The 23933-nt window shown below is 33.8% G+C and overlaps 3 protein-coding genes and 4 non-coding genes across 9 annotated transcripts in view; all 7 read right to left on the minus strand.

Annotated features, from left to right (window-relative positions):
* Positions 1-200: 200 nt before the first annotated feature.
* Positions 201-2644, minus strand: LOC126726391 (60S ribosomal protein L32-1). The gene is made up of 4 exons (XM_050431640.1): positions 2493-2644; positions 2278-2381; positions 634-815; positions 201-540 (listed from the first exon to the last, which is right to left on the minus strand). The coding sequence occupies exons 2-4, from the start codon at positions 2365-2367 to the stop codon at positions 411-413; spliced, it is 402 nt and encodes a 133-aa protein (XP_050287597.1). The 5' UTR covers positions 2368-2381; positions 2493-2644; the 3' UTR covers positions 201-410.
* LOC126732012 (small nucleolar RNA Z196/R39/R59 family) lies at positions 1229-1313 on the minus strand. Its single transcript, XR_007659204.1, has one exon. It is a non-coding gene; the product is annotated as a small nucleolar RNA Z196/R39/R59 family (small nucleolar RNA).
* On the minus strand, positions 1426-1502 carry LOC126732011 (small nucleolar RNA Z195/SNORD33/SNORD32 family). The gene has a single exon (XR_007659203.1). It is a non-coding gene; the product is annotated as a small nucleolar RNA Z195/SNORD33/SNORD32 family (small nucleolar RNA).
* Positions 1565-1647, minus strand: LOC126732040 (small nucleolar RNA U31b). The gene has a single exon (XR_007659226.1). It is a non-coding gene; the product is annotated as a small nucleolar RNA U31b (small nucleolar RNA).
* Positions 1961-2042, minus strand: LOC126732039 (small nucleolar RNA U31b). The gene has a single exon (XR_007659225.1). It is a non-coding gene; the product is annotated as a small nucleolar RNA U31b (small nucleolar RNA).
* A 2436-nt stretch (positions 2645-5080) lies between the features above and the next one.
* Positions 5081-13878, minus strand: LOC126726392 (probable U3 small nucleolar RNA-associated protein 7). Its single transcript, XM_050431641.1, has 6 exons — positions 13481-13878; positions 13231-13366; positions 12640-12758; positions 11399-11466; positions 8186-8234; positions 5081-6326 (listed from the first exon to the last, which is right to left on the minus strand). The coding sequence occupies exons 1-6, from the start codon at positions 13688-13690 to the stop codon at positions 5295-5297; spliced, it is 1614 nt and encodes a 537-aa protein (XP_050287598.1). The 5' UTR covers positions 13691-13878; the 3' UTR covers positions 5081-5294.
* Positions 13879-20664: 6786 nt separating this feature from the next.
* The window catches only part of LOC126726397 (uncharacterized), a 99688-nt gene continuing 96419 nt past the window's right edge, over positions 20665-23933 (minus strand). For all 3 annotated transcript variants that reach the window (XM_050431653.1, XM_050431654.1, XM_050431655.1), the window contains 3 exons: positions 23349-23882; positions 21896-22233; positions 20665-21200 (listed from right to left, as the gene is read on the minus strand). In XM_050431653.1, the coding sequence (XP_050287610.1) occupies positions 21042-21200; positions 21896-22233; positions 23349-23882 (1031 nt within the window). In that variant the 3' untranslated portion in view covers positions 20665-21041. The remainder of the gene's footprint in view (positions 21201-21895; positions 22234-23348; positions 23883-23933) is intronic.

Consider the following 23933-nt stretch of genomic DNA (forward strand, 5'->3'; position numbering starts at 1 on the left):
TAGTCGCACCAAAATGAATTTCATTACCAAATTTAAGAGTGAAACTCCGATTATTAAATATAAATGCAACAATTAGAAATTCATAACTTTGATAGAATCTTAGTAAAGATCAATTCTAGCGAAAAAGATGATACATAAGCAACATAACATTGAATTCTAATCTGATCGCAAACGGGTAGAACAGGTAAGAGCTGTAAAGAGACCTTACTAACAAAGCTATATATTTCAAGAGATTCTCAAATGGAATAATAACACAACTCTGCCATAATCTGTTGTAAAATAGAATAGATAACCTAAAATTCTTGTCAGCAAGAGTTTCTTGGCAAAAATATTGAAAACTCCATAGAAGTTCACAGTAATAAAAAAAGCTCACTACAAAACATAATCCAACGACATTACGGATTTTAAACTCATTCATCTTCCTGGCTGCGCAACCTGGCAAGCTTGTTGGTCACAACAACATCAAGCTGGGCGGCTCTCTCCACAATCTCCTTCCTCTTCCTTGTGGAGATATTGTGTGCAATCTCAGCACAGTAAGTCCTGAAAATTAAGGAAAATTCCAACATAAGCACATAAGCATACATAGCCACATTGACAATGAAAAACTGATCGCAAGGGCTGCCTTCACTTTACCTGTTGTGCATCATCAGTAGCTCAAGCTCCTTCACATTGTGAACAACAAATTTCTTGAAACCATTAGGAAGAAAATGACGAGTCTTCTTGTCTGAACCATAGCCAATGTTAGGCATCAGTGCGCATCCCTTGAACTTCCTTCTTACACGAGAATCAATACCCTTTGGCCTACGCCAGCTTGGCTGTCAAAGAAGCACACAACCAAAGTAATCAATACAAAGTAAATCCAATCTGTATCATTTATGCAAAGTAGTTTCAACCAAAAGTATTAATGTAAAGCAGTTTCAACCCAAGCTAACAACATTGGAGGATTTTTCCTTTTTTTTTGTAAATAAGAATAAGGGAGGAAAAATGTAAACAGGGTTATAGTAACAGGAAGCCAATGAGATATCAAGCTCACTGTGTCGCAAGACCTGTAAGTAAATTTATCTATGCCCTATACACGAAATGCCCAGCTACTGCAATGCATAAAATCTGGACATTAGATACCATGGGCAAAACAGTTTACTTCTTACAAAACAAATACAAATATACTCTTCCAAAAACAGAGGTACCCAATAAAACACAAGAAAGTCTAAAATCCTTGATCTACAACTGCAACCTCAGCCGAAAGATGGTGATTTTTATTAGATAATCATAGATTTGTCAGAAATGATAAACAGTTTGCATCATTGGTCGCGCAGAAAAATATCTTCAATGAAGCAATAAATATTAGAAGGCAATTCACATAAAATTACATAATAGAAACTAACTAATTAATAATTAGATAAATACAAGTATTCTAATTTGCAACAGAGATCAGATGGTAGTGCATGTATGTATTCATCACAAAATTGCAGTAATGATGGTTAAACATCATCACATCTCGTTGCAAACAGAACCAAAACCTTTATTCTCAATATAATAACAATGATAGCTTGAAAAGCAAATGGGATCAGACAAGTTTAATCATTATCACCATTTTGCATCTATGGATGCAAGTAAGACTGGGTGTCAAAAGGTAGCATCATCTCCCTTATAATTTCAATAAATCAAATGCATAAAACTCATTTTCATCCCCCAAAAACAAAAAGTAAAAGAAATTACATACTATCTCATCAAATCCCATATAATTCCCATTTGAACCAACTGAGAATATAGGCTGTATATAAAATTAAACGGAAGAATCAAACAACAAACATTGACTAAAGTGACAAAACTATCTAAACCTTGTAAAACATACAAGCCCAGATTAACTGATTTAACAGAAAGACAACCAAAAAACATGGAATAAGAAACTAACTATAACACTCATTGTAAAACCAAACCAGTTAAATTTAGGTTGTTGGAATCAGATAACATGTCAATCACCACCCTGCATCTTGATGATGCAGGTAAGACTGGGGCGACAATAAACAATCATCATTTTCACCATGAAACCCAGTTTTAAAAAAACAAAACTGAAAATAACCCAAAAAACAAAACAAATAAACAAACCCATTAATCAAATAACATAATAAAAACTACCCAGAAAGCAAAATTTGGAAATGATCCAAAAGAACCCATCAAATTTTCAATCTTTGCTATAAAAAAAAAAAAAACAAAAAGATTTCACAAACACATAAAGCAAAACAACACATCTGAATGTTTTAGAAACCACAATACCTTGACAGAGATCTTGCGATCACTCTGGGGCCTCTTGAAATGCTTGACCCTCTTCTTCACGATCTTCTTTGTCAGCAACGGCACCGCCATTTTTGCTTACCTTTCTGAAAGATTTCCACAATAGAGAATTGAATTAAGCTCAGATTCAACAGAGTAAAAAAAACAGAAATATGAAACCCTAAACACAAAATCTCTAGCGAGAGAGAGAGACTCACAGAGAGAAGTAGGGTTTTTGCTTAGCCGCCGAGTTTGAGATTTTTGCTGAGGCGTTATATAAAGCAACAATGGAGGCTATATAGGTTTAGGGTTTCTCATTTTGGAGTCAGACAATACGGGTCTGTTTGGAAATCTGGATAATGTTATTCTACTTTCCTCACAAACGGATTTGGGTTTGGCCAGACGGGTCGGGTTAACTCCTATTTTTCACATAATAAAAAATTTTAAAAATTTGAGTTTTTTTTTTTTTGTATATAAAATATGAAAGGGTAAAATACTTTAGTCTCTAAACTTTACTGGAAGCTTTTTCGTTCTTTTTTTTATCCCTAAATATTGAAATTGTTTTACTTTTTGTCTTTTAATTTTATCAAAAATTTGATTTGTTGTCCATTATTTTTTTTTTTTTTAAATTCTTCTACTTTTTTTGCATTATTAAAATTCTTTCTTTTTTTTTTTAAGTAAAGTTTAGGTACCGATATAGTATTTTATCTAATATAGAATAAAATTGATAGAATAATAACTAGTTTCTTCCAAATTTTACCGAGAAAACATAAGCACGGTAGGATCACGTATGGGATGTGCAGTAGGATTATATGTTTCCAGCCAAGTAAATTAAAGAAGTAAAATAAGAGACTTAGAAAGATAATAATATTTTGTAAAAATAAAAAAAGATAACTCGAAAGATGTATGACAAATATTTTATTTAAAAAAAGGACTTTTAAAATATTTTAATTTAATATGTCTCATATATAATGAATTTACATAATAAGTTTTAGCTATTTTTATGTAATAAGGATGACTAGAGAAAATTTGGTAAAAAATATTTTTTATTGAAAAGAAAAATAAAGTTGAGAATAAACAGACTCACAAATTAATGATGTTTTGATTGATTAACTATTGTGAAGGTCAACATTATGTCATATGTGACACAGTAGAAAAAACCAACCAATGTTTTTACTTAAAATCTTTAATAATTTTTAAGCCATAACAAAAACAAAGTATTTATAGTGTGGATGGGTTTTTTTCTTTTAACTTGGTTTGTTATTTTACTACACAACATAGTTATTTGTAAACCCTAAATTTTTCATACCAAACCAAATTTTTGTTTTGGTTCATCAGTTTGTCGGTTCTCATGAGGTCCGGTTTGATGGTTAAGGCTACAATATCTATGAACAGCTAAACTTTTTATATACTAATGATTTTGATGCTCCTTAACATTTTCAATGAAGATTTTTAACATTCGAATCCCTTTGCCTTAATTAATATATATTAAATTTTTATAAATGATGTTGAAAATCTTAATTGAACAAAAAAGATGGAAGAGACCAACTTCTAGTTGTCAGCCCAAGATTTGCAAGAACAATGAGCACATTAATCCACAAAGGTCAAATTAGGTTGAGTTTGGTCATTAGTGTCACTTTTTAGAAAAGGTATATCATGTATTTGATGCATAAGTCCTCCCTCTCACATGAGAGTCAATTCCCATATAAGAGGAAAGACTTATAAGAGGTATATTTTCCACTTTTTGGCATAGAGTTCCACTTCTCAAAACAAATCAGGATTGCCACACTACTCTTACCAATTAAATTTGTCATCTTTCCAATCAAATAATTTTGCTTCACAATCAAGTACTCTTTCAATCTCCACAAGTATGTGAGTTCAATTACAATACGTAGATGTATATACTATATATGTACAAGAATCTATAGTGTGGTGTAGATGACCATTCCACCAAATAAGTTCTATCCTATATTATTTCTTAATATTGTCTTTCTATTTCTTTTAATTTTCAATATTAAGCCTAATGTTGAATAAATAATTACAATTTACAAAATCAAGTGTTATTTTTATATTTTTATCAGACTTAGAAAAAAGAGGGGAGGAGGAATTACACTTTTCCATCCTAAATTATACCACATTTTACACTTCATTCCTCATGAATTATCGAAATGCATGATTGATCCCCCCAAAGTTATATCACTGTAACACTTAAGTCCCTGCTGTCTGTTTTGGGGTTAAGTTTAATGGAATTTAGCATTAAAAAATTATCCCAAATAAATGTGTGCGTGTTTGTGTGTGTGTGTGGAGCTAGACACACATCATGTTCCTATTAATAATTAAGAGTTCCAAGTTTCAAACATGTTTGGAGTCAAACTGTTATTTTAATAACAATTTATAATAATGTGCATTGCACATGACATGACACATGTCCTAGTCCTATTATTAGTTGGAGTTGAACTGTCCTTTTAATAATGCAATTTGTTTGGGTTAGCATTTGATTGAAATTTTTACTTACCCAAACCAGAACAATCCAAGTTTCCACAAAAAAAAATAAAAAGAAAATTTACAACCTAACCCAACACATCACTTTAAGTTGAATAGAAAATATATCCATATCTACCCAGCAGTGATTGCAGGTGATGCTGGCAATTTTCAAAATGATACATATATCAATCTGAGTTGGCCGTTAGGGTGGAATTCACTTGGCCTGACAGCGGCAATTTATTTATTTATTTTGGTACAGTGGAGGAATAAAGAATTTAAATCTTAAATGTCTTCGTTAAAAACATTAAAAAGTGTCAATCAATTGAACTACAAAACTCTCGAAAAATCAACTTATAAGAAAAAAGGATTGGTTCTGTTATAAGGACTTATGAAAATGAAAAACAAAACAGCTTATAAATATAAATTAATGATTAAACACAACAAAATTTTCACAAATATGGTAAAACACAAACAGGAAGAGAGGAAATAAATTACAGTGGTTTAAGAAAAAACTAAAAGTGACTAGACTAGCAAAATCATGTTGCAGCTTTCTTACGAGCAAACCGTTGCAAAGATTTTGGAAGCTCAACTTCCTCGCTGATTTTCTGCTTCTTTATAGATAATTGCCCATCCTGCATCTGTTGTTCCAAGAAAGGCCTTTTAGCATTAGCAATAATCTCCTGTCTCTTTTTCAACTTCTTACTGGGCTTACTCCTCCCCTTTGTTTTCTTCTTCATGTTGATGCCATCCTTAACAGCTTCTATGGTAGCTTCCATTTCGGCCTCTATTTCCTTCTTTGTTGACTTCTCTTTCTTCCTTGCTGTCTTCACTGTACCAATCTTTGTAGGGTCTAGCATAATTGTCTCAGGTGGAAGCTTGTCAAGAAGAAGGTGGACTTCCTTCTCTCCCCTCTGTTTGCGTGTTTCAAATGGATTAGCCACCCAAGAATCAAAGTTGGGTTCCCCAGATCCTGGAATAAGAATACTAGACCAACCCATGGAGTGTCCTATGCCTAGAACATCTTCATATGGTCGAAACAACAAGTTACTTATCTTGTAACCTTTCACCATTGAATGATTCATATATCTGCTATAATTCTGAGTTCCTGAGAAATCAGAAAGAACCTGTACAAAAGAACCAGTTCCACATGCAAGCAAACCCTTCTGACTGAAATCTAACGTCTTTGCGTGACCTGGTAAAGTTTGGAGAACCTCAAATTTCCTCAAGTCCCAAAGCTTAATTTTCCTCTCCTTCCCAGCTGTGGCCATGAGATGGCCATTAGGGTGGAATGCCAAGGCAGAGACAGGCCCATGATGACACAGCATCTTGACTAGAGGAGCAGAGCTGGTAGGCTTCCACATGGTAACTGTTCCGCCAGAATGACCCAACCCAACAACCGCATTGTAGGGATTCACCTGCATCACATCAGTACGGCCTAAACCAGTCCGGATATTACCTATCATAGCACCCATCGATACATCTTCATAATGGAGCTGCCCGAATTTGTTTATGGATGCCAAGAGAAAGTGATTTTTAAGAAACTGAAGTTTTAACACTGCACCTTGATCCTGAAAAATTGATGTAAAGTCAGTTATACTGCACCTCCAATCAAATTTAACATCCAAAGAGAGTTAACATCAAAACATCAGGAACTCTGTTGTGACTTTCAATCTAGAGACAACCATTGAAAGTGAGCTGCACATGTATGTGTAAACACGTGGATTCTCAGTTCAAGATTAAAGCTGAGGAACTGACAAGCCTTGATCATAATACTGAATAATATAGAGAGTGGATCTATGAATCTGTCCCACTGCTAGGCATGTACTGTGTTTATAGCGTGTTCGACCTGCCTATGCATTTGATTTAGACTCCTGAACAAATGGAGGTACCATGTGGTTTAAATTTAACATACAATGAGGGTTAGCATTAAAACATCAGGAACTCCTTTGTGACTTACAATCTAGAGACAACCATTGAAAATGAGCTGCACATGTAGGTGTAAACATGTGGATTCTCAGTTCAAGATTAAAGCTGAGGAACTGACAAGCCTTAATCATACTACTGAATAATATAGAGAGTGGATTTATGAATCTGTCCCATTGCTAGGCATGTACTGTGTTTATAGCATGTTCGACCTGCCCATGCATTTGATTTAGACTACTGAACAAATGGAGGTACCATGTGGTTTATGTCAATCTAAAGTTGGGTTAGCAACAACTAAATGAAACCGCTACCAAATTTAGATAAAAATAAGTGAAACTTTGACTCATCATCTGCTTTTAACTCAGCCACTTCAAGAAAGGTATCATTCTAAGAAAGCCCAACAAAGTTTTATGAAGCTTAACACTACAATTGTTTGGAGAGGGAGTGGGGAAAAGGGAAGGTGTAGTAAAGCCAAGAAAATAAATGAAGTAAAAAGAGGGCAAACAAAAACAGAGACATTACTACTTCTCAACACGAAGCATCAATTGAATACATAAACAACAATACATGACAGGTGATTCACCAAAGATAGTTTGATGGACCTGTACTCAAATGTTCCAGGTGGACATGGCTTTATTGCTGGCTTGGTTTCTCACTACATTTTTTTAAGCTAAATTACATATAACAACCCTCTAACTTTGACCTGTTTTCAATTCCTTCCTTTAATTTTATTTTGTTTCTTCATTTCAGTCCTTTTCCATTTGTTTCCAACGTAGTCCTTCCATTCACCTCTGTCCAATCTGCACTGTTAAGTACATCAAAACAACATTGTTTTGGGAAGTGAAAGATACTAAAACTAACAGTGAGATTGGACGGAACTAAAAGGAAGAATTAAATTGAAAACAAATTAAAGTTAAAGGACCAAAAAGAGAGAGAGAGAGAGAAACTTAAAGGACTGAATTGAAAATAAGTTTAAGTTAGAGGCGTAGTTTATAATTGAGCTATTTTTTTTATATGTATTGGATATTTTACTAGGTAACCTGCCTAATGTACATAAGATACTTGAGTGTATTAAACCATCCATTGGATCCACTAAAGAAAAAGAAAATGATACACAACACAAAACTAATTAATTTATTAAAGAAGACAAGGGAGAAAGGAGCATTTCTGATGATGCTTGTCTGATTTACTATAAACTCATATGAAGAGCTCAGCTTCAAATGCAGGTTTTATTGGTTATTACAAATCCATGCAGAACACTTTGGATCTATGTATACTCCATTTACTACACTTCAAAAGTTAAGAAATTTTTTATGGCATATTAACACATACACACAGGTAAATCAACCTACATGGACAAGATAAAAGAATTCAGAACCAGTGACTATCAGAGTAAAATGTTTTTTAACTCATTCTGAGCAAACAACTCCAGCATACACACAGAATCAAAGAGCCTATGATAGCTTAAAAAGACACACAATTCATTCCAGGGCAGCATACTGACCTTTAGGCAGTGAGCTTCTATGCCCTCTTGGCCATAAATATATGTATACCTGTCATAATTTAGAGTGGTTAGCTATTCGGATATAGTTTCAGAATGCTGTACAAGAATACTAATCAATAAATACCAAATAAGAGAAAAGAAATTTGATACATGTTACAGAAATGTTCAAACCACAGGACAACAGGTGTAACTTAAAAGCATAGCCTTAAAAAAAATTTCTTTTAAAGCAATGACCGATGGAAACACCTATTTATCAAATCGTACTAGGAACTAGCTATTGACAACGACAAGGCATGGTAGAATATGCTGAAAATAAGGATAAATGAATTTAATGGAAAGACAAGGACACAACCAGAACATGTTAATCTATGAAGACTTAAGTTGGCCCCAGCCCAGAGCCTTGTAGCTCAACTAGCACCTTTTGGTGCTTCCAACGGAAACATCTAGGGATCAAATCCCCCCACCCCCCAACCATGGATCTAATAAAGAGACTTAAGTTGGCCCCATGAGGCAAGATGTCAGCAGCAAGGAGTTGGCGGGTCATGAGTTACAAAAACCTAAACAAAATAGATGATGATCCAAGCTTCAACCAAAGATCTAAACCCAATGTTATAATATTAAAAAATAAAAAAGGTGCTTGTTGTGGCAGGATGACAATTCAACGAGTATAAAAGCTTGGTTAAGAGCAACTGAAATGAACTATCCCAATGCAGTAGGTTTATCCTTTATGACTATCTCAAACAATATGACCATAAAATATAACTGATTTTTCACGTGACAAACAACAATACCAAAAGCCTTAATACATAACTATAAAGCATAGAACGACGTTTGTGTGTGTGTGTGAGTCACACGCACTGAGATGGTCATGAACCCACAACCTCACCCTCCACTGAGCACTTGCAAGGGATGGACAGCTCATTGGCACATCTTCAACAAATTGCTTTGCGACATGATGTCTTCAACAAATCATGTCACAAAGCAAAACATGATAGCGGTGACAATCACAAGCCAATACAATGACAAGTTTAGTCCAAGACTGGAGAAAAGCAACAAGAATAAATTATCATAAGGCAATGGAGTTGAAGCAAAGTAGTAACCCAAACAGCTAAAAAACATACTAAGGGTATGTTTGGTAGACTATAATAGGTACTATAATGTAATAGTTATTCCTATGATTTAACTATTCAGTAGTTTAGTTATGTTTTTATTACAGGGAAGAGTGATACTACAGACACAAACTATTTTACAATATTTTTACAAACTACTGACGTGACAAATTCTTATTGGTTCTAATATGGGTCAATCACTAACATCACATTTTTACTTACAATAACTATTTGGAAAATACTAAAGCCACATCAGCAGTTTGTAAAAATGTTGTAAAATAGTTTGTGTCTGTAGCATTACTCTTACAGAGAATAGTTGTTCCTTACAGTGTTGTTAAAAGCACGGTTAAGCGCAAAGCATAGAGCCCTTGGGGCTTTTTCCCTCTAAAGTGAAGCGCCCTCACAAAAGCGCACCTTAAGCGCGCTTTTTCGAGCTTTTTTATTAAGCGCAAAGTGCGCTTTTTTGAGCTTTTTGTAATTTTTTTTTTTAATTCTGATTTGATTTTTAGCCATTAGATCTAAATATGTTTGATATAAGCCATTGATTTAATATATAAAAACTAATAGTGTGGTGTGCTACCATACACCTAAGCCTATCTCTTTAGATATTTTTGAACTTTTAACCACAACCACACAAACAAACGCTAAATCAGACACTCACAAAGATAACATTATTTAACATTCTAGTACTTTTTAGCATTTGCCTTCTTGGTTCTATACTTCTATTTTGATTCAACCATGTTTTGTAATCATGGCCATCAAATATCATGGTTGCATATATTTTGTAGAGCACAAAAGAATTATATAAATGTTATATAAATTATATAAAATGTTTTATTGTAATTTATATGATTAATTGATCACTTGATTGTTGTATTGATCATTATTTTTTTTTTTAAATGTGCACTTCACATCGATCAATCAAGCGTGTGCTTGAGCTTTGCGCCTAGGCTCCAGAAGGCCTTTGCACTTAAATGCGCTTAGCACTTTTAACAACACTTATTCCTTATGAATAACTATTCTTTAAAATGAAAAATAACTATTCATCTCTAAAAAGGTTGTAATAGCTATTTCTTGGTAGGTGTATTAATTTCTAAAATTAATATATTTCCAAATAAACAAACTTTCCATAATGCACATAACAATTATGAAAATAAAAAATCATAAAAAAATAATTAATCTCTCTTTCAAATTTAAAAAATATTATTTTTTAAGAAATATAATTATATGAGTAAGATATTTCCTAAAATATATCTTAAGTTTGATTTAAAATGTTTTCATTCCATTGTTTTCAAATTCTGTTATTGTGTTATCATCAAACAAATGAATAGTAATAAAAATTACATTACAACATCTTGTATTCCTTGTAATACCTATTCCTATTCCTATTCCTATGTAATTATCATTATAGTCTACCAAATGTGCCCTCATTGTAGTGCTTGATCATGAATGTTGGTTAAAATTCCACAAATGGCAACAAACAAATCATATCACGCCATTCAAAAAAATAAAATGAGATTAATTCCTTTTCATGCAACCACACAAAAGAATCAGCAAAATGAGACCCAAGAAGCCCAGTTCAAAACTAGATTAAGCGGGTTTAGCAACCTCTTGAAATGTTATCAATTAGTCCAAAGATAAAAAGCAAAACAGAGGCCATGTCATTCATGAAATTAAATTGAGATTACTTCATCTCTGTGCACCACAAGAATCAGCATGATGAGAAAAACTTCAACTAGCATATATATTTCAATTCCACTTTTGAAATGGGAAAAACTGAATATCATGCTAGAACCCTATATCCTAATAGCTAAGATGACTTAAAGGTGGAAGTGGAACCATATAATCTGTGTACCAAATTAGATCCAAAGGACAAGGTTTCAACCACATAAACACATGCATCTATATTATATAGTTTTTTTTCCCCCAAGAGGAGGAGGAAGGGTAGATTCAAACTAGTGAACTTCACTTCATGAGGTATGGTCCTCAACTGATTGTGCTACCCCTTGAGGTGACATCTAGATTTTATAGATTTACCATGTGAATGTTCAAATAACTTAATTTAATCGTGCAAACAGTTCAACTCTCAACAAGAAGGCCATACTTTTTCTGCGCAGCAGCAAAGAAGGACTGATCTTGCAAGAACACCACATCACGCACTGTTTCTCCAACCTAAATAATCAACAATTAGTCAATTAGTCCAATCTTGCAATCAGGGGATAAAAGTTGACATACAAAATACGGAAACCAGAGAAAGTCCAGGACATGCATAAATTTGGTTATCTACTTGATTTTGTTTTATTAAGAAATCCCTTTTTAACCTTAAATAAAAACTATCTCAGTTTGGCATTACCCACATCCCCTAAGAACAAAGAACAGCAACATCCCAGACTAAAAATCAAAATTTATCATATTGTGATCAGGGAGGTCTACCTACAAATTATATATCACAGATATGAACTGAAATTGAATGAATAAAAATTCTAACAAAAATCCTACAATATTCATGCTTATAATTGATCATTATCAGTGGTGTAAAATATTCTTTTGTTATGAACATGAACCACGTGAAATAATGAAATCTACATTCAGAAGCCAAAGAAACCTCACACATATGCACATCTCAAAGCCTCAGGCACTTTATCAAGAAGCACAAAAGCTTGAGGCTACCTGGACAGCTGGACTGTTTTTTCTCTTTTAACCAAAAAACTCAAAGAGATCTCTCACAATGACCTTGTTATCTAGAGGTTTTATCACTCGCCCCTTTGTACAAGGCTGCAGAGAGCCAGACTCTATTATAGTGTAAGGGAAGGATCAAGCTTGAATGCATTAAAACTTTTTTTTTTAATGATTGAAAATAATTTAATTCATAAGAACAAATAGAACAAATTGCAACATGCAGCTTGGCTCATCCATAAGAATCTCAAATTCAAAAGAGCTACAAAATCTAAAAAAGAAGACAAAGGATGCTTCCTAACACGTTCATCCTCTTTTTTTTTTTTTTTTGATAATTGACATGGTCATCCACTCATAGAAAGATCACAACATCATTTGCTTAATTACATGTATAGGCCATTCAACACCATAAAAAAAATTCTACTATTCCTATCTTGTCAAATAGTCCACCGCGCACACAATGCAGTTGCCTTCCAAATTTTCAAGGAGAGGATGTGCCACTTAAACTGAAGTTCATTGGCCTCATATTTTGATACTTTTAAAATTGCAAAAGGAGAAATTGTTAACAAATATACAATCCCAGCATTCATATGTCACTAATTAAGGGGTTTCATCTATCTAGTTGGATCTCCTAAAGGGCCAACTCAATCTGTTAGGTCCAGTGCATACCTGAATTTCTCTCCTTGGGATCATATTCTTCATGTCTACAATGGCCAGATGACCCTTCCGTCCAGCAGCAGCCATATATTGACCATTTGAGGTAAAATCAAGAGTGTATGGACTAAATTCTGCACTTGAAGGTGAAAAGACACATATAATTAGTTGAATACAACCAAACTAAAGAACAACTTCATCTATGCTTCTAATGAATAGACAAATTTGAGGCAAAGGGATCCAAATTTCATTATCAATATTTATCCACAAAAAACTGCTCAAGGGGTAGTATTGTATTACAGTAACCCTGCTCATTCCCAACAACAACAAACAAAACAAAACAAGTAAAACTTAGGTACAGTTAGTTAGATATTGTATCGTAGGTTTCCCAATTAAATTCAAACACACGATTACAATAACCAAACAGTATTGTCTTTTCCTAAGCACAATTCAATACAACCACACTGTTGAATTTAATCGGAGAACCTAAGAAACTGTACCTAAGTTTTGCCACACAAAAAGAAAATATATATTTCTTAGGCAAGTCAAAACTAGAAAGAAACCGTGTACAAGTAAAAAGTAGTTCATCAAAAATGAGAAGTAAACCTGGTAAAATAACATCATGTTGATTCCTGGAACTGGAGATATCGACTTCTCGCCTAATATCCTCCTGTTTGATTCTCCAAGTCTTCTCTACCGGACCGTCCGCCTCCAAATACCCTCCCTCACTCGGCATAAGCCACTGAATCATATACATACATACATACATACATACATACAGTACACCCATATCATCATTTTCACTAATACAACAACAACAACAAAAATTAGAGAGAGAAAAGAGAAAGGTGCAGACCTTTTCATACTTAGCAGCGGCTTTAGCAGAAGCTCCATACAAAGACTCTCGATGGGAAAGCTGGCCCTTGAGTTTTTTATCTTTCAAATCGTCGAAATTAGCTGCGCCGCCTCTGAGGTATTTCTTTACTTTCAAATCTAAGTCCTCTGGAATCTCCTCCTCCTCCGTCTCTTTCTCCTTCTGCTCCTTAGTCGCCTTCACCACGCTCATTTTGGTTTTACAATAAACAAACAAACAAAAATTACAGAGAGAAGAGAAGAGAGGTTATGGGTTTTAGCCGGTTAGACCAGATGTTCCGCCGCGGGTTGGTGGTTCGGTGGTGGCTGGTGATTTTGGTTGCTGTGGAGAGAGAGAGAGAGAGAGAGATGAATTTTAGTTTTAGGGGTTTATGTGGGTTTAGGTCAGAGAGAGAGAGAGAGAGAGAGAGGGGCTTAGGCTTAAGGTGGGCTAGTTGGATTGGGCGGGCCGGGGCTGTTTTTCTGTTTGGGCTTAAGGTGGGCTAGTTGTATTGAAAAGTTCTAAAAACATATTTTAAAGCTTTTGGCCCGTTTGGTATATGTATTTAACCACATGTTTTCAATTTTTAAACAATATTACACATATTTTCACATACGTTTTCACCTACACATATTTCCAAACAATACAAACAATGTTACTAAAACAACATTACCAAACAGACCCTTTATCTTATAGATCTAGATCAGTTCAGTAGTGGTTGAGATTGTCTTCCTGGGCTAGCAAATTATGAATTAGATCTATGATAACAAGCAAGAGAGAGGGATTAAAAAACAAAAGATTTCTACTTAAGATTTTCTCCTTGATTCCCCTTTTTTTTTTCTTTTAAGATCTATGTTTGTATTTGTTTTCTTATGTTTATTTATTTATTTATTTATTGATTTTCATGAATAAAATGTAACACTTCTACAAGTCACATACTATTAAAACTGTTTTTCTTCTGGTCAAAAGGTGCACTGAATGAAAGATGGATTTTGCATGAAAGTTATTGTCTATTGGCAAGTCAGTTAGCTTCAAGCTTCCTACAGATTATATGGGCAACGTTCTTCAAGTATGGGTTGACACTATTGTTAAGTATGAAAACTTGAAGAAAATTAAAAGAATTAATGATTATGTCAATTCCACAAATTGATTTTTTACCTATCAACAAGTAGGAAAAAGAAAAACTAGGTAGTTTATTTTCTCTAACATTTTCCTGTACCTTCTTTTCGTTTGGTCATTATTTTTTTAGTATTAGTATTCTCACATGTTTTCCTAATCTGTATCAGGGAGTGAGAGGAAGAAGATTGATTTGGAAATCCAACATAAATAGTTCACTTGAAGTGTGTAAATATGCCGCCTGCATCTTGGATATCATTTATCACACTGCTTCAATTACATTCAAATGTCTAATATTTTCATTTTCCTTTCTCAATGTCCTCAAACAACTCTGTTATCTTCTATAAATTTTAAATTAAATTTAGTCGTGAATTGCAACTTTGTTTATTATGAATCTTTTTTTGATAATGTTTCTCACAGGGCCGACTGAAGCTATAGGCCACTTAGGCAGTGGCCGACTGAAGCTATAGGCCACTTAGGCAGTGGCCTAAGGCCCCCATTGATAAAGAGGTCCCAAATAGTAATAATATATTATATAATATTATATAATATCCCATCAAAAAATTGTATAGTCTGAAAAAAAATTGCCTTAATCTTGAATGTTTTCTCACACATGAAACTTATTCCGATATTGATGGTTTAGATTTATTTTCAAAACTAAAAGTTTTAAAAAAAGTTTTGCAAATAAATGAAAACTCTCCAATTAATGTACTAAATTATATAAAAAGGTTAGAATCTTTTCCAAATGCATGTATTACTTTCAGAATATTACTAACTATACCTGTTACAGTTGCTTCCGTAGAAATAAGTTTTTCAAAATTAAAATTAATAAAATCTTATTTAAGATCAACTATGACACAAGAAAGATTAAGTGGATTAGCCATATTACCAATTGAAAAGGAAATGTTAGCGGAACTTGAATGCAAAAATTTAATTAGTAATTTTGCCTCTCAAAAAGCAAGAAAAATAAATTTTAATTGAAAAAAATATATGAATTTATAATTAAATATAATAAAAGGCCCCATTTAAAGCTTTCGCCTAGGGCCCCCAAATTCATTGAGCCGGCCCTGGTTTCTCACGTGCATTGCAGAACATACATCTACAACCAAACTGTGTTGAAATAAACCCCAAATCCACCAAAAAAAAAAAAAAATAGAAGAGAGATAGAGAGATCGTACACCAAACAACTAACCCCCAAATTTTTTTTTTTTTTGGGGGGGGGGGTGTTTGAGCATTTAAATCCCACAAACACCATTCAAATGCCTTTACCAAACGGCCCCAAATATCTCACTTATGAAAAAAAAAAAAAAAAAAAAAAAAAAAAAAAAAAAAAAAAAAAAAAAAAAAAAAAAAAACCTATGTTTTGATAGATACATAGTATTTTTAAATACATAGAATTTTAAAAACAACAATAGATTTTTTATGTAGACGAATTTAAATTTCAAATCTCTTATTTGAGAGAAAATATTTTGCAAATATTGAAGGTTACATATCAATTGTACGAACCGCATTTTAGCTTTGCCTTTGCCTAACATTCTTGACCAAATGTAATGAAACGATATGAGAGTTTTCCATTGCCTTCTTTATGTTTTTTATTTATTTTTAATTATTATTATTTTCATTTAAATGTTGATATGAATTTTTTAATATTTATTTAAAAATTTATAATTAATTTTGTTAGCTATATTATGCTAATTGTGCATGTGAAGTCGTTGCACTAACCAAATTGACTATTACCCGAATGTAGGGATCAAAGTAGCACCTTTTTTTTTTTTGGTCTAGCCGTCTAGGTATTGGATTTTGGTTTTGCTGAATGCAGAGGTTAGGTGTTGTGCATGGGCTTTATCATTTGGACCTCACAACTCGCAAGTCCCACTAGACTTCATTGCCATTAGCAAGGCAAGAGTTTTAGCACCAAAGTTGTTGCTTTGGAAGTCCAATAACTCTTGTAAAACTCTCATTTGAACTTTGATCATCTGGGCCTCATTGCTAAGACTTCTTCTACATGAAATTCTTTTTTCTCATGCTCGGCATACAAGGGATAAAAGTAATAGGTGGGGTTTAGGCATTTAGCTCCAACGAGAGAAATTATAACTTCGAACTAGGGATGGTAATTTTTTCCCGCCCTGCTTAACCCGCCCCTCCCCGCTTCGCCCCGCGCGGGTTTTCCCCGCCCCGCTAAGGCAGTGGGGTGGGGATGGGTTTAGAATTTTTAGACCCGCCCTCCCCGTCCTGCCCCGCATTACTAGGGGTTATAATTGTAAAATTTTCATACCCTAAAACCCTACTATTTAAACAAATATATTAATATTAGCATATTTTATTCTATCCAATGTGATTCTTTGTCTTTATTTTGTTATGCGTTATACTATGAGATTTTAATTTTATTTTTATGATTGTTTTGTTAAACACTTGGATATATTATTCAATTTTTTCTAAAAATTGATTTGATTTGATGGGATAAATTTGTAATTTTAAGTATATTTTTATTAATGAAATAAGTTTCATTAAAAAAATTGTACTAGTTGTAGGGCAAATTAACAAAAAGTAGAGTTTTACGGGGTGAGATGGGGCTTCGCGGGGCCCCAAGGGACGGGGATGGGGTGAGAGTATTCCCCGTCATGCGGAGCGGGACAGGGATGGGACAAGACAAAACCATGCGGGGTGGAGACGAAGACCCCATCCTTTGGCCCCGCCTCATCCCATTGCCATCCCTACTTCGTCCCCACCCTTCGGCCCCGCCTCGTCCCATTGCCATCCCTACTTCGGACTCATGACCTTTTTTTTTTTCTTCTTCTTCTTTTTTTTTTGTGTGTGTGTGTGTGGATAGAAATAGGGTTTGATACGTAATATGTTATGTGTAAGACACAAGCCTATAGTTTAAATAGTTGGCGCTTCCAAATGCATCCATAACATTCCGGTGTTCAAATCTCTCTCCCCATAGTAACAACCCAATTATCCAGAAAAGAGTGGCGTAAATTTTTAATAATAAAAAAGTTTCCATATCATTAAAAAAAAAAAAAATACTATGTCATTACTTCTTTAGACACATTTTTTTAACTGCACTATCAATACTGCTCACTTGAAGTTTTTCCCTGCCAATTTTTGCTATAATATATTAATATATTTATATCTCAAACTGTCAAACCATTAGTGAAAAAAAAATACAAATTCATAATTATAGGAATCATTTATTACTATGAAAAAAATTATCCTTTGTCAAGAGTAAAGACATGTAGCTTGCTCCGTATAGCAGCCTAACTCCTAAGCTAAGCATACCTTGTGACCCAAATTAAGAGCCACAGTCATCTCTTCCTACGTAGAGTATGTAGTTCCACCCTAGATTGACAGTGCAAAATAATAGTAATAAAAAAAAAGGCATTCTGATAGGAAGTAGATAATAAAGATATTCAACTCCTTGGCTACCAAGAACAAGCTTACACAGAATTTAATATTAGCACACAACTTGTTCCACTTATTAATATTCTAGGTACCTCAATTCCTGCCCAAGTCTTTAGACTGGATCACCTTAGATTAAGATGAGTGCTCAAGGAAAATTGGAATTCCAAACAAAATTTAAGTTCCAGACAAATATGAAAAGGGAGGGGGAGAAAATTTTGGGTTAATGATAGAATTGGGACTTATATGCCTACCTTGGCAAAGTCTTGCTTTCTTGAAATTTAATGCTACTAAATCACATCAAATGGTAAACATTTTTGCGCTAACTGGATGGAATTTGTACTAAATTCACTTAATGGACAGATTGAAATGATATTGCTATTTAGAATAACTGGATAGAAACTTGGTTACTTCAAACAGTCTTCGTCCATGTATGTCAAGGAGAAAATGGTGGAAATAATGATTATTTTTTCTTAAATAAGCTGATCCTAAAAGTGCAGAAATATCAATAAAAAGCACTAAAATCTAAAATTACAAAGGGTAAAGCCACCATTTGAATCATACAAGCAATGGCAACATCAAAATGAATAAAGCTTGTAACTAGAAATATCGAACTACTATCTTTAATGTTAGAAGAAGAAAAACTTGTAGCTAAATGCTCTTAGTTATATTACATAAATAATAGCCATTGGTTAGTAAGAAACAACAAAACTGTAGGGATTAAAAGGATACAAAAGAACAACAAAAAAATAAAATATGCAACAATCTAATCTTCTCCAAATGAGAATACAAAAGTAACTTGTTCTCAATGTTGCTTCAAATATTCAAAGACAAACAAATTGTTAGAAAAATGCATTATAAGTTAAATACCTATTACCTACAAACTTCTGATAAAGGTAAGCAGCAGTAAATCTCTACGTACCTACTATTTTTGCCATTAGCAGATATTCTATTAGGTTTCTTCAAATGACCTGCAGAAAAGGCATACAAAATTGTGAAAGTATAAAGGATTATTATATACAGCACAGGATCATGACAAGCAGCGATAATCAGGTAATTTATACACCCATAACTCATCATCTGTTTCCCCCATTCTTCAATGTAGTTAACAAGTTCAAACCATTTTTCTCTTCACAATCTGCTCAATGGTGTCTCTCAACAGACCAACCACTTCCATTCATATAATTCTTAATTCACCAATTCAAACATAGCCCCATATCAAGAGTACTACCTTTCCTAACCCTTTGCCCATATATCATCTCATAAGTTTCTAATTCAAATCGTAAAAGGTTTTCACAATTCAGATCATCCAATACAGGAGATTCTAATTCAGCACAGGTAGCCTCCTAAGAAATTTCACTAGTAAGGTAAACTACCCCACCCCCCGGTAATGTCAACTAGTAAGGTAAACTTAGGTGTTGAGGGTGCTAGGTCAGTCAGTTGAGTTCTTAATCAAAGCATAAATTTAACCTCTTCAAGCATTAGAACATCTCAAACCCAAACCTCCTGAGAAAGAACATAGTTTCCTCTCAAAACTACCTCTATGAGATCTTTTCAACTTAGTTAAACTAATCTTAATTCCAATTCTATGACTCCATGTCTTCTATTCAATTTATTAATACAGGCAATGGCCTATAACTCTAAGAGCAGTCCTGATTCAAACTAAATATTATTGGATGTGCATTACTATCAATAAATTAGCAAATAAATTACTGACTTGCTGCACATATAGCAGAGATGGAAATATGTTAAAAGTCAATATATTTTACTAGTTACAACTAGACTGATATGCTCATAAAGATCCCCCTCTTTGCAGACTACTCCAGCTATACAACTAATTCAAAATCACTCCACATTTGCATCCTACACAAACATGCCTGTCCAAGAGCAAGCTATAGAAAACTGGAGTAATACTAGCAGCAAGGAGGAAATTAAACCTAAAGCTAAGGAGATGGTTTTCTGAAGATATGAACGGGAAAGAAATAAAAATAAAAGACTACATTGCAACAAAGAGAAAATGAAGGTTCAGCTTTAACCAACAAAGTAGATATTATTTATCACCCAACAGGTCTCCAAAACCTTATCAGAATTTTAGTTTACATTTTTCCCCCAGATAAGTAAGAGAATTTATTAAACTGGGTTTGATAAGTTCTTGTACTTTTTAATCACTGTTTTATGATTCAAATTTCAACTTACAAAGTAATTTCCTTTAGGTAACCATGCAATTGTCAACTGGATAGTTGGAATAGCATCAATTTTTTGTGATCTTAGTTTACCTTTGCTTTTTGGGATATTCTGTTTTTGATAACTAGCTTCTGAAAGAAATTTAATTGTGATTCCCATGAGCAATCATCTATTCAGGGAGTTTCTAGAAATAGTTAAAGCATTTCCTTGTGAATTCACCATACATTTCATAAGTGTGACTGAAAGAAAAGATAGTTCATATTAATGATATTATAATCCCACTAAATGTACTTCCTAATTTATTTTTGAAAATGAACAATGAATTAACAGTCAAAACTTCAAACAATTTTGTAGAAATGAATAGACAAGTAGAAAAGATAACCTCTTACTACTAGCATAAGCATATTTTGACAGTATTTCTTCATAAAAGATGGAAGAATAATAAAGAGCAATAAAAAAACTATTAAAGAAAACCTCAGGTCAGAGGATAGGAAAGCAAGCAGCAGGCTGCAAGAATTATATTTCACAATATTATAACAATTCATATACACCTCCTTACGATCAAATAGCAACTTCAACTGTACATTTGAAATATATAAGAGAAAATCTATAAGACTAACTTTCAACAAAATTAGAGAAACCACTCCATAAACTTGTCAGCTAAGAGGAGAAAAGGAATGGAACAAACACCAAGAGCTGACCCAACAATTAGGCAAGAAATAGTTTATTGTATAGCTAATTATTTCAAGAGCTCAAAGAGGAAATGGAACTCAGCATCTAAATTAGAAGCCAAATTTTTGCTTAAAAATAGACAGGAGGGACAAGGAGCTGCTATATTCAAGCTAATGAGAAAGAAAAGGGGCTCTTATTCCTTGTTACCAAATCTCTTGGCAATGATTGGACGGACATCATCGGCATCAATCAGGGTCTCTAAGAAAGGAAGTAATGAAACTAGTGCACAGTCTGACGGATCATCAAACCAACTCTTTATAGGAATCCCATTATTGACTTGCAACCGGAAAACCTGAAATGATCAAAATGAGATAAGGCTTAAACAATCAGAATCAGGAGTTTACCCTACAGGTACAACTATTGTTTTGTTTTTGTCTTTCTTTTTTCTTTTCCCCCCTTTCTGTGCACCCTTTTATTTTTTGGATAACATACACTGTTTTCTCATGTCAATATTAAGTAAGTTCTGAAGACCTTATTCATACCAAGGGCTAGCACTTAAATCTTTGCCTTCCTAGATTTTTACCGGACATATCATTTACTAGATTTTAGTATGAATTTTCTGCCTAGACATATGCATTTCCATAAGTTCCAAAGTTCATCAATTACTACTTAATTTCTTAGAAGTGCCAAGCAGAACTGTGGATATCTGAACCAGATGATGGGAAGATACTGTCTTACGTCAAGCCATGGAATCAAACAAAATGCCAGGTCTTAGACCTCGGGTCAGCAATTCCCACCCCCCCCCCCCCCCCCCAAAACCCCTTTAAAAAAAATTCTTTCTCTATCTCTGAAGAAATGTACACCTTCAAGAGTTAAGAAAGTCCAACTAAATCTAAGTTGATACCCCCTAACATAATCTGAAAACACAAATATCAACCTAATGATTAACACCACTAAAATAAATTTTCAACATCTCAAGAAGTGACCCAAAAAAAAGGGACCAAGCTAAGGGCCAAACTACTGAGATAAAATGGGCAGGTGAGGTACCTGTGGAGAATTATCAACTATGGCAACTTTTGCGAGATCAACACCTAAAACTGTCAAATCTTTAGTGTAACTGCCATCTGCAAAAATGCATGATTCACGGTAAACTCGGCGAGATATAAGCTTTCCATCTGGATCCAGTATATCAAGAAGTTGCTCTGCATAGATGCTTTGGCTTGCAGTAAAAATAACAACTTCAAACATCTCCGCAACTCTCTCCAAGAATGTGTGGAGGTAAGGCCTCTGTTTCACATATACAGTGTGCTCTTTCATATTGAAGAAAACAGAGAAGGTGAAGTCTGCGTCATCACGGTGTTCCAATGTAGAGTGGACAAGTGTTTCTGCATATAAGAAAGTCAAGACCAAACATAAAAATCAAAAGAAATAACAATATAATTACATTGAACAAATGTTAAAGTTAAGTGCTACTCTTAGATTCCAAGTTGAACCACAATGTAAGAGCTCCATGAGAACGGAGGCTCAGATTATATATTCTTTTAACAAAATTCACTTGAGATTATCAAGAATCTATTAAATCTCTATCCCATATTGGTTTGAAAAGAAAATTTCATTATTCAGAAAATCTTTACCCAAGGAAAAAGTAAATTTTCAAGAAACTCTTAATGAACTCCAAATTATGCCAAGATCATATTACAGTAAAAAAAAAAACATACATACAAACATATCAACTTATACATAACGTGTAACTGAATGCCTGCTTTTGTGCTTTCTACAACTCAATGAGTCCAGCAGTCAACTAAAGTTTTTGTAACAATAAGCAAGTCAGTTGAAATAAACGAGGTTCACTGAACAGTGTCATCTTCAGAGCTTTGGGATGTTTTCTCATGTGCAGGCAATGTGCACAGTATCTGAGAATCAAACCAAAAAAGCTTGATGATCAAAAACGAATCCTATTCCGGATTGTATCACTTAGGCCAATCACTTTAGTTGGATCTTCAAAGCCAGATCTGGGACCAACATAATCTGTTGAGTTCTTGAGTTTTCACTATATTCACTTTCATTAGCTTTTAAATTTGATTTTCATCTTTTTAATGATAAACTGCCAATTGGGATTTACGAAGATGAACAATACACCATTGGAAACGTATAAAAATTTTTCTCCACCTGCTACAGAAAATTCGAAATTATGTCCAAGTATAGATACCGTGACATGACCATCTACTGGATGCATCCTATAACAACAGTACAAATGAGTTTAATCAACTTATTGTGGAAAATAACTGTGTCATTAAGTACTCATCTATATAATGCAAAAATATTTGACCATATAAGATGATGTTTACTAGCAGGTTGCAGTACAAGTGAATGAATTGGACTTATAAATCCCTAATTATTAAAGTTCAAACCATATGCCAGGAGAAATTGAGATATCATGTTAAACTAATTCAGGATAACATAAGTGAGGGAACAACTATATATAACTCAATTTCCTTACCATCCAAATCAAGTACTAGTGTTACAGCTTTACTGTTCTGAGTTTCCTTTGGCAAAATAGTTGCCTGAAAGTTTGACACCACATCTGATAGTTCTGGTAAATTTTTTATGAAAACTTGCGGATCAAAGCACTCTGCCTGATCTGAGTCAGAGTTAACATCAAATCCCTGGTTGCAGGATCTCATCTGATCAATTGCTAGGTACAAGCTGTTATTATCTGAGTCATTTAAGGCTTCTTCACCAGATTGGGCATCATTGATATCGCTCATTTTCACAGTTTCCTCAAGGAAAGGCAACATTATGTATTGCTCAGCCACATCAAACAACATACTCGGCTCAGCATAATCATAACTAGGAAAAAAATTTGCATCACCAATATCACCATCAAAAGCATTCTCATTGACGGGTAAGCTAGCAACAATCATGTCAGATATATAAAAATCTGATACATCACAAGTTTGATAATCAGATGAGCTTCTATTATCATCACTGTCATCAGCTCCCAACCTTGGCATGTCAGGATCATTGTTATTCCCTAAAGCAATTTACAAAAAAGATCAGGTATCAGATACAATCTCTTCAAAAA

Source organism: Quercus robur, chromosome 5 (assembly GCF_932294415.1).
Source record: "Quercus robur chromosome 5, dhQueRobu3.1, whole genome shotgun sequence".
In the NCBI taxonomy this organism is placed as follows: Eukaryota; Viridiplantae; Streptophyta; class Magnoliopsida; order Fagales; family Fagaceae; genus Quercus; species Quercus robur.

Excerpts from the sequence above, each read along its gene's own strand:
- LOC126726391 (XM_050431640.1), bottom strand. The coding sequence starts at position 2,367 with ATGGCGGTGCCGTTGCTGACAAAGAAGATCGTGAAGAAGAGGGTCAAG. Across the intron at positions 816-2,277 it reads ATCGCAAGATCTCTGTCAAG|CCAAGCTGGCGTAGGCCAAA; the intron begins GTATTGTGGTTT and ends CTTCTTTGACAG. Across the intron at positions 541-633 it reads CTACTGATGATGCACAACAG|GACTTACTGTGCTGAGATTG; the intron begins GTAAAGTGAAGG and ends CTTAATTTTCAG.
- LOC126726392 (XM_050431641.1), bottom strand. The coding sequence starts at position 13,690 with ATGAGCGTGGTGAAGGCGACTAAGGAGCAGAAGGAGAAAGAGACGGAG. Across the intron at positions 11,467-12,639 it reads TCCCAAGGAGAGAAATTCAG|GTTGGAGAAACAGTGCGTGA; the intron begins GTATGCACTGGA and ends TTGATTATTTAG. Across the intron at positions 8,235-11,398 it reads TTTGCTGCTGCGCAGAAAAA|GTATACATATATTTATGGCC; the intron begins GTATGGCCTTCT and ends AAATTATGACAG.